At 34.3% G+C, this 15,757-nt stretch overlaps 1 protein-coding gene across 1 annotated transcript; it reads right to left on the bottom strand.

The window, feature by feature from the left end:
- Positions 1-331: 331 nt before the first annotated feature.
- On the bottom strand, positions 332-14,961 carry LOC145579091 (putative zinc finger CCHC domain-containing protein At4g19190). The gene is made up of 6 exons (XM_081636367.1): positions 14,637-14,961; positions 13,899-14,038; positions 13,690-13,803; positions 10,022-10,223; positions 1,708-1,825; positions 332-1,610 (listed from the first exon to the last, which is right to left on the bottom strand). The coding sequence occupies exons 1-6, from the start codon at positions 14,919-14,921 to the stop codon at positions 1,036-1,038; spliced, it is 1,434 nt and encodes a 477-aa protein (XP_081492493.1). The 5' UTR covers positions 14,922-14,961; the 3' UTR covers positions 332-1,035.
- Positions 14,962-15,757: the final 796 nt, after the last annotated feature.

Below are 15,757 nucleotides of genomic sequence, written 5' to 3'. Positions count from 1 at the left end.
CTTAAGGCCACAACTCTCCTAAGGAAATACTCCAAAATTCTGTCTGCCTTCTCCTTTCCCCTCTCTATCTATTTATACTAAAACTAAGGACTATAAACCTAATAATACTAGACTACCAATATTGCCCTTCCTTAGGTTAATCTAATATAGCAGGCAGCATGTACCCGTACTATAATCATTATTTGGTTTTTTTTACAGCAAATGTACAAATGACATTAGCCTAACTTTAACCCCAAGTAAAAATTAAAATATATAGACTCTTGTATAGTATTTAAGTTGAATCTAATGAGGTTTCATATGATTATAAATATTCTTGCATACAAATCCCAAAAAATGGTCAATGAAGTGTATGGATAGTGAAAGTCGAACTTGGTTAATTAAAAGCATGACTTATGAACAGAGGACACCACAAACTAGCAAAAATCCACATCTTTCAAAAATACATTACAATGAATCCTACATATCATGGACCTGAAATATTAAGAACCTAGTCACTGACTCACTGCACGTTAAAAATTCTCCTAGTCAGAAGATGTGATTAGCTGCAAATTACCTAAAATTCAGAGCACAGTTCAGTAGCATTCAAACCAGCCTTGAGCTTGACTAAACAATACCAGAGATGTTCTCCAGATCACCCATTGACATCCAGCTTTTCTTAAGTGGGCTTGAAAGCATTGCTTTAAGAAAAAGTTGACCCACTATACCCAGGGAATATCCAATCAAAGTTCTTGTGCAGTGCATTCAAAGCTCATAATCGAAAACTTCTTGCTGCGCCTCAAGATTCAAGACACACAAGAAATGGTACTGATCCTTTTTCGCTCCCTTTGATCCCCAACTGCATGCTTGCAAGATCTATTACAAATCTTTTAGCCGCTGCATTCTACCTTAAGGACTGAGAACGATCTTCATGAAAATGTTATTGACAGGGCAGACACCCGTGAGAATACATAGTCATCGACCATTAAGATAATGTTTGTGTTTCCTCGTGTGTCTCTCAGATTTTGAATCCTCTGATAAGCTATATTCAGAATCATTTTAGGTCTTCTTAGACCTGCATCTTTTACCTTTTTTGCTTGACTTCTCTTCACCTGATGGGCCACCTTCATGCAAAGATTTCGACTTTTTATGTCTACATAAATCCTTATGCTTACTCTTTCCATGATACCTTTCATCAACTGAATCCTCTGAAATGCTAGAATGAGATAAATCCTTTATGAATGTCTTGTTATGTATGCGCCTTTTTCTTGATCTTCTTTTGTGCTCATAGCTATCAGAGCTAAAGCTGTTCTCTTGATCAGTATCCAAATGTAATCTCCGTTTCTTATGCTTACTACTACTTTTACCCTTTAATTTACCACTGTCACCATGAGACACAGGACTATTGCCTTCATGACTATGTCTGTGTGAAGCCCACTTCTGTTTTCTTTTGCTGCTATGTTTCATTTTTGAGCTTCTTCGGTCATTGTCCCCATCTGAAGAACTGCTGTCTTCATCATGATCTTTTCTACGTGATATATTCTTCTTATAGCATTTACCTTTAGACTTCTTTTTATGAGTTATAGAGTTGAAATTAGTCAGCAACTCCGGTATATTTCCCCCATTGAGAAATCCTGCACAAGATTATGAGCAACAAACTAAGCATCATTCTAAATAGTATGAAGCCAAATAGTAACAGGGTGTGCATGAACTAAACTGAATACACTTTACCTCCATACTCATCAAATATCTCCTCATCAGCAACTATCTGCTGGTTAGGATCATCTAGGTGAAATCCACCACGTGGAGGGCTGATGCCTGGTTTCTGCTTCAACTCCCACTTTAAAGGCTAACAATGTAACAAAATAAAAAATTAAAAATTAAAAAAATTGAAAAATAAAAAAAATAGAAAAACGAAAAAAAAAAAAAAAAATTATTACTTGAATTAGCACATCAGAACTAGGGATTAACAAAATATTATTTGAATGTTAAAACAAATGCGCTGCGAAATTGACAACCTACAATCGACACAACAATTATACAAGGTAAAAAAAATAATAAAAAAATAAAAATAAATAAAAAAAAAAAAGAAATGTGAATTAATCAATAAAAAGATACTACATATAAACACCTAAAAAAGGGTCTTCAGTTCACACTTCCATAATCAATTCATTTTAGCGATGGAAGCTGATGTGAAATTACCACCCAATCATTCAAAATTAATAAATTTCTTAACATCCAAGAGGCTTCTGTTGTTGGGGTTTCCGAATTTTTGGAAGAAAAATAAAAGGGATAAAACTTGATTCAAAGATAAAAATGTGATTCACAAAGTTTAATGAACTCAATCTTAACCTCACACAAAATCTGACAAAGAGGCAATAGGAGTGAGAAAATATCATCAATTCATAATTCATCAAATGCGTCACCATAAAGGTGTTTTTTGCTATAGCCAACATAATCCTAGTTAACTTTTACTGATAGATCTGAGATTAAATAGAAAAATCAAGGACTTTAGTATATACAAAAGAAAGTTTAAATCTGCATTCTTATGTATTGTGGGAGGTGCACCAAAAGTTGAAGGTACGGGCAAAACACAAACATAGGTCTGAACGAACCGAAGCTCAAAATTGTTTCCATCAATCAACTTAAAGTGGGGGAGTACCTCAAGATGATATGGTTTAGGCACATGGCCACACCTAACGTTCTAATAGCTATCTTACCCAAGGAAATCCTAACCTTCTAAAGAGTCCTTATTGCAGTTATTTACCAACGTCACATAACTAGCTTAAGGACTAAAGAGCACATCCAAATAGTTGTTTCAAAGCCAAAAAGCTAGCAAATTAGACTTGGGTGATACATCCATATTCAACTCATGGGCTTCTTAGATGCTCCCACACCAGATCTTATTTGTTAAAAACGAATTGACCTCATTTTTCTAGAGGTAATAACAGAACTAACACAGCCAAATGGATGATGATGCCTCGTTAAAAACTATTAAACCTAGTCAAAATAAAACATCTTGAACCATTGCATCGGCCCAAATCCAACACCAATTATTGTCAATCCGTAATCACAAGCATCCCATGTGAGAACAATATGACAACCATGGCAGTTTGCCAATAAGAGTAACCCATCATTGACCAAGAAAGCTTATTAAAAATCATATAATACAACGTTAGTAGAGAGAAAGCAATTTTAACTTCTAACTTCAAGGTTACATGAATCAAAGACAAATTAAGCATCATAAAAGAAGATGTCACATTCAAACATTTCTCTTACAGTATGGTAACATACGGTAAACAAGAACTAAGCATAAGAGACGCTTCATCAAAAACACATTCAACAAGTGCAGGTCCAATACAAATCCCGAGTTCATCAAACATGTAGTACAACCATATTAAGATCTTAATAATGATCATAGTCCACCTGTAATCCTTCTAATATACAAATTCAAATAGGTGTAAAACTCTTAAGAGTAATAAGGTAGTTCATTCATACTAGCATGAAATTTAAATTCCTCATGGCATGAAGAATAAAGAAAATTAAATATGTAAATAAAAAAAATAAAAAATAAAAAACAGATGAGCTACACTATATAGTGAGGCGAGATGTTGGAGGCATGGCTTCCTAGTCATAGAATGACGCACCAAAATTAACCTTGAAATCATCATAAAAAAAATTGAGGAACCAAAATGTAGATCTCATCATCTCAAGAGTGCTTTTTAGTTCTTTGCTATGAACATAGAACAACCTTGTTCTTCCGACTTGTATCCCTTCTTCTAGGACATATTACAAGTCCATGATATTTTGAAATATTCTATCAACAATGCTCTCTAGGTTTTGCATCTAGAAAGGCAATACTCATTTCCTCTTTTATACTCACAGCCATATATGAATCTATTATCCATATTGCTAAGCTTATACTTTCTCCGTTCCCCTAGTATTGCAACAAGGGGAGAAGACACGAAATTTAAGATAAGGAGAGAGATAGAGAGAGATAAAGATAGGGACCATGTGATGAGGAGAGAGATGGAGGGAGGGAGAAACAGAGAAAGCATGCACATATAAGGTAATGTTGCAATATTTGTGAAACTTTTGAAAATGATAATTGTTGCAATATTAGGGGAACGAGGAAGTATTAAAAAGCACATCAAAGGCACGAGGCAAGGGCGCAATGTGAGACAGGGCGTAACAAAAAATCACATAAGAAGTCAAAAGCATGGGGAAGTCTAAAGGCAAGGCAAGGCAAGGCAAGGAGTGCGCCACATAACACCTTTGGTGATGCTCTTAGGTCACCATCTGTAGAGATGCATGTACGATTGCAGATTTGAGTAAACTTCAAGGTTATAAGGAAAATTTTCATCAAATTAAAACGTAAAATGCCTAGGTAAATTAGAGAAAAGAGAGAAATTCAAAGATTGAAATTTAACTTAAGGATCATTCTAGCTAATGTTCCAGTCTCTTGATACCAGTTTGATGTGAAACTATCACTAAATCATTCAAGACTTATGAAGTGCTCAATTTCAACGGAACTTTATTTTTGGGATTTTAGAGGAAACAAAAAGAAATACAAATAGAATGAACAAAACTTGATTCACTAATCACAAATATTTATGAATTCAAATTGAAGAAAAAATTTTGATTCCCTAAACACAAAGATTGGGATGTTTACAAAGAGGCAATACAAGAGATATTTCTCTTCAATTTCATAAATCATCAAATATTCAATACAAAGAGTTTCTCACCCTTTCTACAATTAGACAATATAACCATTAGCTATCGAATTCAATTCAAGAATCAAGATCAACTTTAATGTGCTGGTGTAGCATTCGTGACGACGCATCACAAGGAAAGAAGCAAGCGCACCTAAGCAAGGAATATAATTTTCCTCTAAAGGTGTGGGCGCAACTCACTGAATTGGTGGGGGCACACTATTAGAGTAGATGTGGCACACCTAACTTTGTTCCTCATGCTCTTCTTCCTCAATATTTCTTAAGCTTCCAAAAATCTTTATTCCACAACATTAGCTTGTATGAGCCAATCCAAATAGTAGTTTCAAAGGCAAAATGCCACAAATTTAGATTTATGTCATAAATCCATGTTTAATCCATGGGTTTGATGATCCGGTCTTAAAAATCAAATAGCAGACATATCATACATTTAGTTGAAGTATTAAGGTATATAAAATTATCTAATTATGAAGCATACCCAAATTCTTTTAGGGAAGCATGACATATCTCCACATGATTAAACCACTTTTTCAGGCACCAAATGTAGGAATAAAACTTTAAATGAACATATCAAAGTTTAGGATTTTACACTATATTGAGCAGGTTTAACAACTTATTAAAAGATAGCATAATGAAGTAATGAACCCTTAAGAGAACATAGTTCATCCAATGAAACTCTAACATCTTAATAATCTGCAAAACTGAAATAAAGAAAAATAACCATTAATTTAAGTTAGACTACAGAAGAAATACCGTCTAATTGGGCATGTCACTATGAAGTTTCACAATGGCAACTTTAAACTAAAAATTTCAAAAAAAGAATTCCCAAACAGCAAGGCAACAACCTCTAAAACTAACAAGTGCCAACTAAAGTACTAAACTCCAATAATCTTCATAAAGGCCATTGTGTCTTATGATTCACTTGCCTTTTGTTCTTTCCACACCTTTACTCATAATCATTTGAAATTGAATTTAGTTATTATTTATTTCACTGAATTAAGTGTTCTCAGTTGATGTTGAATCTTCTTCTTAATTGATCATGTTCAGTCAGTTAGTCTTATACTTTGCACCTAGGCTCTAGAGATCCCTTGCACAGCGCCATGCTACATGTCTTTCTAAACTAACCTTCCTGACTCCCAAAAGGAAATATAGCAGATAAACAATGCATACAAATGTAACATGAAAGAAAGAAACAAGATATGTCTTAGTCACCAGCAACACTGTACTGCTAGTATACTACTACCAATCTTAGTCACCAGCAACACTGTACTGCTAGTATACTACTACCAACCTGCCAAACCAAGCAATCATAACATTTAACATTTTCATTTTACCCTGGTATTCGTCCACTATATCAAAGATACAAGAAAATTAAGCTACCTACCATGCCTAACATCATTAGAGATTCCAAATTGCAAAATTAGTCATACATTAGAGAGTATACAATCATTAGAACTACAAACCAGAAGATGAACCATCAACCGTCTAAGCACACGAGAGATATTTGGTAATGTACAAAGATGGCACCACCATCAAGGAGCCACAAAATAAATAGTAAGAATATAACATCTAATCTACAGAATACAGTGTTGTATGTAGGGATGGCAATCTAGTCCGAATCCGCCCCTAGTCCGATCCGATCCGAAGAAAAAAATCCGAACCGAATCCGAGAAATAATTATCCAAATCCGACTCCGTTTAAAAAATCCGACTCCGAGTCAAAGGAGGGTCGGAGTAGGAGTCGACTTAGAATCCGACTTATCCGATCCGACTCCGACTTTTTCATGTACTTATATATTTTTATCATTCAATTTATGAATTTATTGGTCTTTAAAGTTGATTATATATTGGTTGCTATTGATAATTGGGTCAAAATTACTTTTAAAGTCGGAGTCGGATCGGGGCGGAGTCGGAGGATGGAAATTTAAGTCGGATCGGAGTCGGATTCTCGGAGTCGGATGTCGGAGTCAAAGGCGGATAAAAAATCCGACAGCTTGTAGGGTCGGAGTCGGATTTTGCATAATCCGATCCGAATCCGACCCATTGTCATCCCTAGATGTATGTATGTATATATCATTTTATGGGCACAGATGGAGGAAGGTATTAAAAATATTAATCCATCATACTCGATTTCAACCGAAGAAAGAGAGACATGGTGGCCCTAAAAATAATAATAAAAAAACATCTATAATGTTTGTAGTAACCAATCACTTTACGTCTATAAAAATGCCCAGTTTAGAATAGTCAATTTTCTACTCTGCTACAAATTTCACTAACCAAGATTTCCTATAGAACTATACCCCACTCTTAGGAAAAAGTGAGTTGCCACAAAAGGTTAGTGACCTGAGTTTCAAATTTAGATTTTGATTTAATTAATTTTATATTAGTTTTGAATTTAAGGCTATCAATTCGGGTAAACGGGTTTGGGTCGGGTTAGTGTGGGTCAAGTCAACTCGTATTAATTATTAATACGGGTTAATGTCGTAACCTATGCGGGTCGGGTTCGGGTTGGGTCATGCTTGAGTCGGGTCCCATCGAGTCATACATCTTATCGGGTTTGGGTTGGGTCAATAAGAGGTCGGTTACATTCGGGTCGGGTGAATAATAGGTCAGGTTAAATTCGGGTTTTCACAGGTTAAAACGAGTTAGGGTCATTCTCGAGTTCGAGTCGGGTTTGGTTCAAGTCAATAATTTGCGGGTTATAATCAGGTCGGGTCATTCTAGAGTTCGAGTCGGGTTTGGTTCAAGTCAATTATTTGCGAGTTATAATAAGGTCGGGTCATTCTCGGGTTCGGTTCAAGTCAATAATTTGAAAGTTATAATCAGGTCGGGTCATTTCCAAGTCGGGTTCGGTTCAAGTCAATAATTTTCGGGGTATAATCAAGTCGGTCCTTTTCAAGTCTTGTCATTCTTGGGTTCAAGTCGACAAGTCAACAATTTGCGGGTTATAATAATCAAGTCGGGTTATTTCCAAGTCAGGTCATGTTCAGATTCGGGTATCAAATATTGGGTTAATCTGGGTTTAAGGTTGATATCAGGTCGGGTCACATCACGTTCCGTTACATTTTTTAGGTTGGTTTGTTAACCGTTCATGTAATGACGCTCACGTTTAATCATTATCAATTTCTTCATTTATTGTAAGAGAAATAATTTCAGAAAAGTTTAAATTCGAGTTAATAAGTTCAAGTAAGTTTAGATAAGATATATATACATTATAAGTTCATATTATTTCCAGTAAGATAGGTTTAGTTTAGATTTTTAGAAGATAAGTTCAAAACATATTCTGATCTATTCACATTGTTTCAACTCATTTTAGAGACAACAATTTCAGATAAGTTCATGTTCAAATAAGTTTAAATAAAACACAATAAGCTCATATAAATTCAAATAAGTTACTTTATTTGAAATTATCTAAACTTTTTTTTTCTAAACTTATTTTATATGAAATTATCTTAAGTTTTTATTTTTTTTTTTTATAAGTTCATATTCAAGTTAACGTTTTTTTAATGGCATTTATTTTTTTTTTTTTTTTGGAACATTTTTTTTAAAAAAAAAAAAAAAAACATTTAAATTGCATGATTTAAAACGTTTAAAAAAGATAAAATAGGCAAGTGGATAAAATTTGAAAAAAAAGTCCAATAAAGGGAGCTTAAATAGTTATATAGAAGTTGACGATAAATTTAGGAAAAAAATACATTTGGCTAATTTGCTTAGCGAACTAAGTAATGAATAGTCAAATATATGTAAAAAAACATTGACACCTCTACTCAATCGTCTCATATATCTCATATAGGAAGTTGAAGATAATTAGGGGGGAAAAAAATCAATCACAATAGAGATTTTATGGGGAAAATAACCAATAATGTCGCCAATCTCGCCATTAGAGTGAAACCTTCCTAAATATACTAAGATTCAGAGATTCTCCTATGCCTAATTATAGACTAAACTCTAACTAACAATAAACAGACAATTATCATTTTTATCAAGCTAATTATTTCCGTCCTTTGACTATATAACAATATATATGACAACACACTAGGGAACTATAGCCTATAACTTAGGAAGATAATTATCTCCTTTGACCATACAACAAATATATACTATATTTAACTCTTAAATTTGGGGATGATACTTCTTTCTTTTGCTGACTTGCTTCTCCCTGGACAAAACGCTTTGAACAATAATAATAAGGTGGTCTAAATTGAATTTAAGGTGATTTGAAATCTTGCTGGAACAATTAGGGTTGAATATAGGACGGGTCAATAACAAGTTGTGTTGATTTCGGGTCGGGTTAGTAACAAATCAGGTTGAATTTTGGGTCAGGTTAATAATAGGTCTGGTAAAATTCGGGTCGAGTCAATAACAAGTCGGGTAGAATTTGGGTCGGATCAATAACAAGTCGGGTTGAATTTGGATCGGGTCAATAACAAATCGGGTTGATTTCAGGTCGGGTTTGTAATAGGTCGAGTTAAATTCGGGTCGGGTTAGGAACAAGTCGGGTTGAATTCAGGTCGGGTTAGTAGCAGGTCTTCGGGTTTTGACGGGTTAAAACGGGTTTGGGTCAATTTCGGTTTAGGTCAATAATTTACGGGTTACATTCTAGTCGGGTCATCTTTAGGTCAGTTCATGTTCGGGTTCAGGTCACCATTTTTTCGGGTTTAGACGGGCCGGTTAATAATCGGGTTCGTGTCGGTATTTCGGGTCGCGCTTTTGACAGCTCTAGTTTTGATGCATGAGTTACCCTATTATATTTTGGCCGTGGTGGCAGGAGAATTCCCAACATACAGAATAATTGAACAATAATCTGCCTGAAGATCAGATCAAACATCTACCAGATTTATAGTAGCTATATTTTGCCTATATAAGCCATACTCTTCCAGTGAGAAGAGCAAAAACACAAACAACACCATTCTACACATTTGTGCTAAAATGAGTTAAGTAGAACACAACAAACTACCACAAACAAGCATGATCAGTAGAGGATCCCAACATTGCAGGTTGAATGGTGTAACCCCCAACCATTACACATTTACACCACAAAGTCAAGATATTTAAAGTAAAACACAGTCTAGACACGTAACTAACTGAAAAGTGCTAGTACAACCAGCATATTTGGGGCAACTAGAGGAATATGGATTCATAATAGCTAAATATAAACATTTAGTTGTCTAAGTTAAAAGAATCTGAACACCATGAGCAACTCAAAATTGTACCATTAGAAAATTCAGGTTTACTCATGTGCCAGCATCACAGTTTGGCATAAGCACATTACAATCCAAATAATTTAGCATGCAAAACAGTAATAACCACACTCACCTCACTTTGATCCATCTGCGCCATAATAGCAGTCAAGGGGTCATCTCTCTTCAGCCTACTCTCATCATTTGGCATTATAGCATCCTTCAGTGGACATTCACGGTCTCCACTTTGATGCCCGTAATTTCCACATCTTACACATTTAACATTGCGAACTTCTACAGCAAAGGGTTTAACCCTACCAGTAACTCCAGTCTCTAACCTGCAATTTATTAATAAAATATTTAGAAGCCACATCACATAACATAAACACCAAAAAAACAAGCAAAAGCATTAGGAGATAATTAACAAGATCCAAAGGCTTAATATGCATAAAATGCAAGATTGAACAGCAACCATAATAAGTCAAGAATTTTCACTGTGCGCTTGTGAGTTGTGAGCCTGGATGTCAATGAACAAAGAAATCTACCATTTTGCAATGTATTAGATGAAAACAGTACAGTCTTACAATCTTACCACAGTAAACAATGGAAGAAGGGTGAGTAGCGTAAGGCAGCCAATCTATCAATTTAAGTATAAGTAGCTGGATAGGTCAACAATTTAAGGCAGCCAATCTTTCTCCAACGGATGCAAAGAAGATAATGAAAATTTTTGTATTAAACAAGACATCACAGAAACTATAAAATGCTATAAGTGTATGAATTTATGAATTGAGATATTTATGAGATATCTCTACGATCAAGGGTTTTGAAAGCCATACCAAACTGAGCATGTATACAGGTTCAACAAGGAACTCACAAGTTTAAAGCCCAATGAGCCCACATGGGTCCAAAGTACTTATTCAATTAGTTTTTGTCTTACAGAAAACAACTGGAGAAAATAAAATTAAAAATAAAATAATAAATACGAGCATAGTGGTATTATAACCTGAGCCAACTCATTAAACCAGATTATCCAAGATATATTCTGCGCAAAATTGGACAGTTCAAAAATTGCTCATTGCCAAAGCAAAGCATTGTGACCCATTATGAAACCTACAGAAAAGTTATGCACCTTCTCTAACTCAATTTTATATTTAGTTTTTTTGAGTGTAAGTTGTATGTTTTCAAGCGACTTTTGCTAGAATTTAGGCATATAATCTAGCATTAGACATTTGATTTCAAACATATTATAATTACTTTGACAATTTAGCATGTGAAATCAAAATCTTACAACCAAATAAACCTAATTGGGGCTAAATAAAGGGGTTCATTCCGTTCATATTTGTCATATACAATTAAGAGGTTTTCTATTTGTAAATTGAATTATAAAGTAATTTTAAATTATTTTGAATTTTTTAAGAGATGAACAAAAGGTTCAAAGGTATTTGATGAAGGTGAACATTCAAAGAGAGGAAATAGAATTAATTGAGGTTGACAAAAGAAGCAATGGGGTTAATTACATGTGATTATTGTAAATTTGATTAAAAATGAAAAAAAATCGAAATGGCAATGTTATTCTCAGGCCAAAGTCACTGAAAAAAATATAGGATAGCAACAGTAATCATGAACTGGTTTAAAAGGTAGTAGTTAACGATTTTTTTAAATGCAATATTTGACAAAGTGTCTAGTTTTGCTAGGTAGTAAGTTACGAATATTCCTACCACATTACTGGATTGAAAGTCAAAAACTAAAGTTAGAAATGTTCTTATGATTGCTTTAGAGTGTAAAGTGGGGAGTTTTATATTCAGATTGATTCCAAGTCAACTCTTAGTTAAGCCTTAGAGGTTCTACCTTTGCCATTCCAAATGTGCTTTTTCCCCCATGGAGAGGTACTAGTTAGGTTTTACAATAAGTGTCAATTTTAACATATCCTTTTAAAATCCCCAACCGCCTAATACTCTTTTTGGAAGGACAAAATCAACCTTTTGAAGGGATTGTAAGCATGATCGTAGACTTCATAACCCTAAATGAAAAGGAGGTAAGCTGTTAAACACGTTAAGCAGCTGTTGGGGTTTAATATAAAATTAAAGTGTAAGCACTAGCAGAGGAGCTAGGGGTTGTAAACATTCTCTTGGATTTACGATTTACGCTAGATACCATAATTATAGACCAGCCTAATACAGTGTCCTAACATATGTCGTGTAATTAATTCCCTATTATCCGTCAACTTAGCAATGCAAATATTCAATAAAAATTAACAGAAGAAAAAACTTTCGATAAGTGAAAAACCTTTATCTACGTATCAGAAAAAACGATAGGAAATCAGGTATAAATCTGTTGCTATCAGTTAAAAAAATCAGTTTATATTATACAACGAAAATCGGGTAAGGAGTACAGGGCTTTTCTTTATATCTTATAGCAATTAGCAAAAACCCATGAAACATAATCATCAATACTTATCTTATAATAAAACAATATCAGTGTTACTCTTAAGATTAAAGAGAGTTGACCATACTTAAAGTGTTTGACCATCATGCCACAAAAATAATGGTCCATCATAGATTCAACGTGATACATATGGATTTACGCAAAAATCGGTACAGGAAGAAACATAAATGGATAATTTCAGTTTAACACATTGCAAACCTTAACTCTTCCATTAACAATCCTTAGCCTACATGAGACACAAACAACTATACCAACCAAACGTGCTTGATCTGTTTTTTTTATTTAATCGCAGCATGTCCTCTTACATGTATTTCACGTAAAATGTTACAAAAAAAAATGGACAAATTAACTAAATTCCTAGAACACAGATAAAAATGAAAGGGTCAAATTACTAGTGCTTAAATTATTTTATTAAATTACATGTTTACCTTCTCTACTATCTTCCTTTAAGATGTTTGCAAAGAGACATGATGTGATTAATATATGAAACAATCAACATTAGCACACACCTACATGTGTATCAGAGAATGTAGTTTAATGCTTCTATCAAAGAGGTGTGTGGGTGAGGGTGAGGGTGAGGTGTGAGTGTGAAGTGGCAGATTAACCTCTTCAAACCCTAGCAACCAAAAATTAACGTGGATTCTCCTAAGCCCTGGCCCTTGGTTGACTACAGTTTACCACCGTATCTTAATAGCTGGTTGGTCAAATTTTGAATGGGTCATGAAAGGTAGAAACAACCAGCAATTGTCATGTATATAAAGCAATATCCAACAAAGGCATCAAAGAATCACTCCTAACGCTTCGCTACAAGTGAACCAACATTGAATCCTTCCATTTAGAACAAGCCAATATACCCCTCACAAGAATAACATAGTAGAGGAGCTACCCAGCTACGCCTAAATTAGATCTAGAATAAACTAAGCAAGTGTACAAAAAAATAGAAAATGACAACTTATTGTCGTAGCTTCTTATACTCAGAATCACAAGTCATGAAAATTCAGTCAATGCAGTCTTTAAAAAGAAAGAATGGCAAATCAAACAAAGCCACCATTCACTTTCTCCAATGATTGGTCCTTTGATATACACAATTATGCTTCAAGAGACCATTAGCAAAGGAGAGAGGATTGGCAAAGCAATGAAAGTAATTTACAGAGAGCAAACTTGTGGAAATTACAGGCTGTTTCTCAAATTCAGCTAGATCATGGTATTAGAAGGTTTCTTATATAATTACATTCTAAAATCATAACTGCAAGATTAGATTAAACCATGGAATTGCTTTGATTGAGTAATAAAGATGTTGACCAAAACCACAACTATGATAGTATAGATACAGAACAAGATAGTTTCTTACAATTTTACCTCGGAGCATTCTTGAGAACAGCAAATTCTTCTTCAGTAGGTAAAGTCCGGCCAAAAACATCCTTAGGTCTTGCTTTCTTTTTCTCTTCCTTCACAGCAACAGCTTCTTGCGGCCTACAACATACATCAAATTTCAGAACGAGGACTTTGTCATGCAATACACAATCAAACCAGCTTGCGATAAAACCAAAGTAGGGTAAGATAGATACACTGAAGAGGAAGAAGCAGCAGTTGGGTCACTCTCACCAATCTTCCTTCTCTCATCAGCAATTTCAGCTGCTTTTGCACTTTCAGCATTGTAACCGGGTGGACGCACATACATAAAGCTAACAGCTTGCATAATATCCACCTATATATATGTATGAAAAAAAACTATCTCAAATTCTCAACACCCCATAACCAAAAGCTCAAAGTTGCACAAATCACCCAGAAACAAGAAAAACCCAATTCCAAAATTGTGCATTTATAGTTAAAAAAAAAAAAAAAAAAAAAAAAAAACAACATCCTTTGTCAAAATACCCACTTCAAAAAACTTAGTAAAAATAAACAATTCACCTCAAAATCAAATCAAAACCTGAAAGAAACCCAGATTAGAGGAAATCATAAGCTATGAATTCAACCTAATGTCCTTCCTTTACCACAACAATTATAGATAAATGAACAAAAAATTCAACTCAAAACCATAACCAAATCATAAAAAACACCAAAAAAAAAAAAAAAAAAAAAAAAAAAAGGAAAACCCAAGTCCAATATTGTGAATTTATAGTAAAAAAAAACCATCCTTTGTCAAAATACCCAGTTCATAAAACTTACAAAAACTAAACAATTCACCTCAAAATCAAATCAAAACATGAAAGAAATCAATATAATGTCCTTCCTCTATCATAATACATATAAATAAATAAACAAAAAATTCACATCAAAACAAGAAACAATAGAAAATAGACCTTTTCTTTCTCTTTCTGAGAAAGGAGGGAGGTCTGGCGGAGGTACTCCTGTTCTTGAGAATACTCGCGGGCGATCTCTTCGGCGCGGCGTTGGCGCTGAGAATGAGTTTGTTCGGCGATCCATTTGCGGCGTTGATTAGGATAAGAGAGAGGATGCCAAGGTTTCTGATTGAGAAAGTTATGACTCCAAGCAGTGCCTGCTTTTGTCTTGAAATCAACCTCACCACCAACTTTGTCTGAAAATCTCTTGCTCAACCTTGGTCCTCCTCCTTCGTCGTCCTCCATTGTTGTGTTTTTTTCCCCACTGCCTCTATTCCTATGTCGACTATCTCTTTCTCTTTCTTATGTTATTCTTTAGTTGGGCCACCGTTAGACCATCGAGCTTACCCCAATTTCTAAGGCTCCGTTCGCTTCACTTTACTTTATTTTAAATAAATTGTAATTATTTTTGTTAATTTGAAATTATTTTTGCTAAATTAAAATTGTTTTTTTTATTTTCTATGTATTTTTTCCTTAAATTTAATGATTTTTACTGAACTAAAATTATTTTTACTAAATTAAATTTATTTTTGCTAATGAAAATTATTTTTACTGATTTTCTGTTTTATTTTTTCCTTAAAGTTAATGATTTTTACTAAACTAAAATTATTTTTACTAAATTGAACTTATTTTTTCTAAATTAAAATTATTTTTACTGAATATTATACCTTTAAGTAAATCGATAAACCACGCTCCTCTTTTACTAGGTAACGCCCCCTTTTTGACATGTGCGTACGAACTTGCTCTCCTTATAAAATGTTCCCTTATGGTCTGTTGGGTTCAGAAAGTCCGACTTCCCGCAGAATACAAAACCCGACCCCTAGATCCGCTCACAATTAATATAATTAATGCATAATTAACAACATAAATAACAAGGAGAGAGAAAGACTATTTTACCCTTATAGCGTGCTTCGCTCCTTAGAGAGCTCTTACTTCGAAAGCTACTTTGAGTCACGCAAGTGCGACGACCTCCAACGGAGTCCACCCGCAAACACAACCAGTCCGGCCTTTACCCGGAGCTTAGCCGAGCTTGGGCAAAATAATACTCGAGTATGTGAGCAAAAGTGTTCAACCTTATGGAT

Source organism: Chenopodium album, chromosome 14, assembly GCF_948465745.1.
Source record: "Chenopodium album chromosome 14, dcCheAlbu1.1, whole genome shotgun sequence".
In the NCBI taxonomy this organism is placed as follows: domain Eukaryota; kingdom Viridiplantae; phylum Streptophyta; class Magnoliopsida; order Caryophyllales; family Amaranthaceae; genus Chenopodium; species Chenopodium album.
The sequence above is the reverse complement of the archived record's forward strand: the minus strand, read 5'-3'. Positions and strand labels throughout refer to the sequence as shown.

Excerpts from the sequence above, each read along its gene's own strand:
- LOC145579091 (XM_081636367.1), bottom strand. The coding sequence starts at position 14,921 with ATGGAGGACGACGAAGGAGGAGGACCAAGGTTGAGCAAGAGATTTTCA. Across the intron at positions 13,804-13,898 it reads GCTGCTTCTTCCTCTTCAGT|GCCGCAAGAAGCTGTTGCTG; the intron begins GTATCTATCTTA and ends TGTATGTTGTAG. Across the intron at positions 10,224-13,689 it reads GTTCTCAAGAATGCTCCGAG|GTTAGAGACTGGAGTTACTG; the intron begins GTAAAATTGTAA and ends AATAAATTGCAG.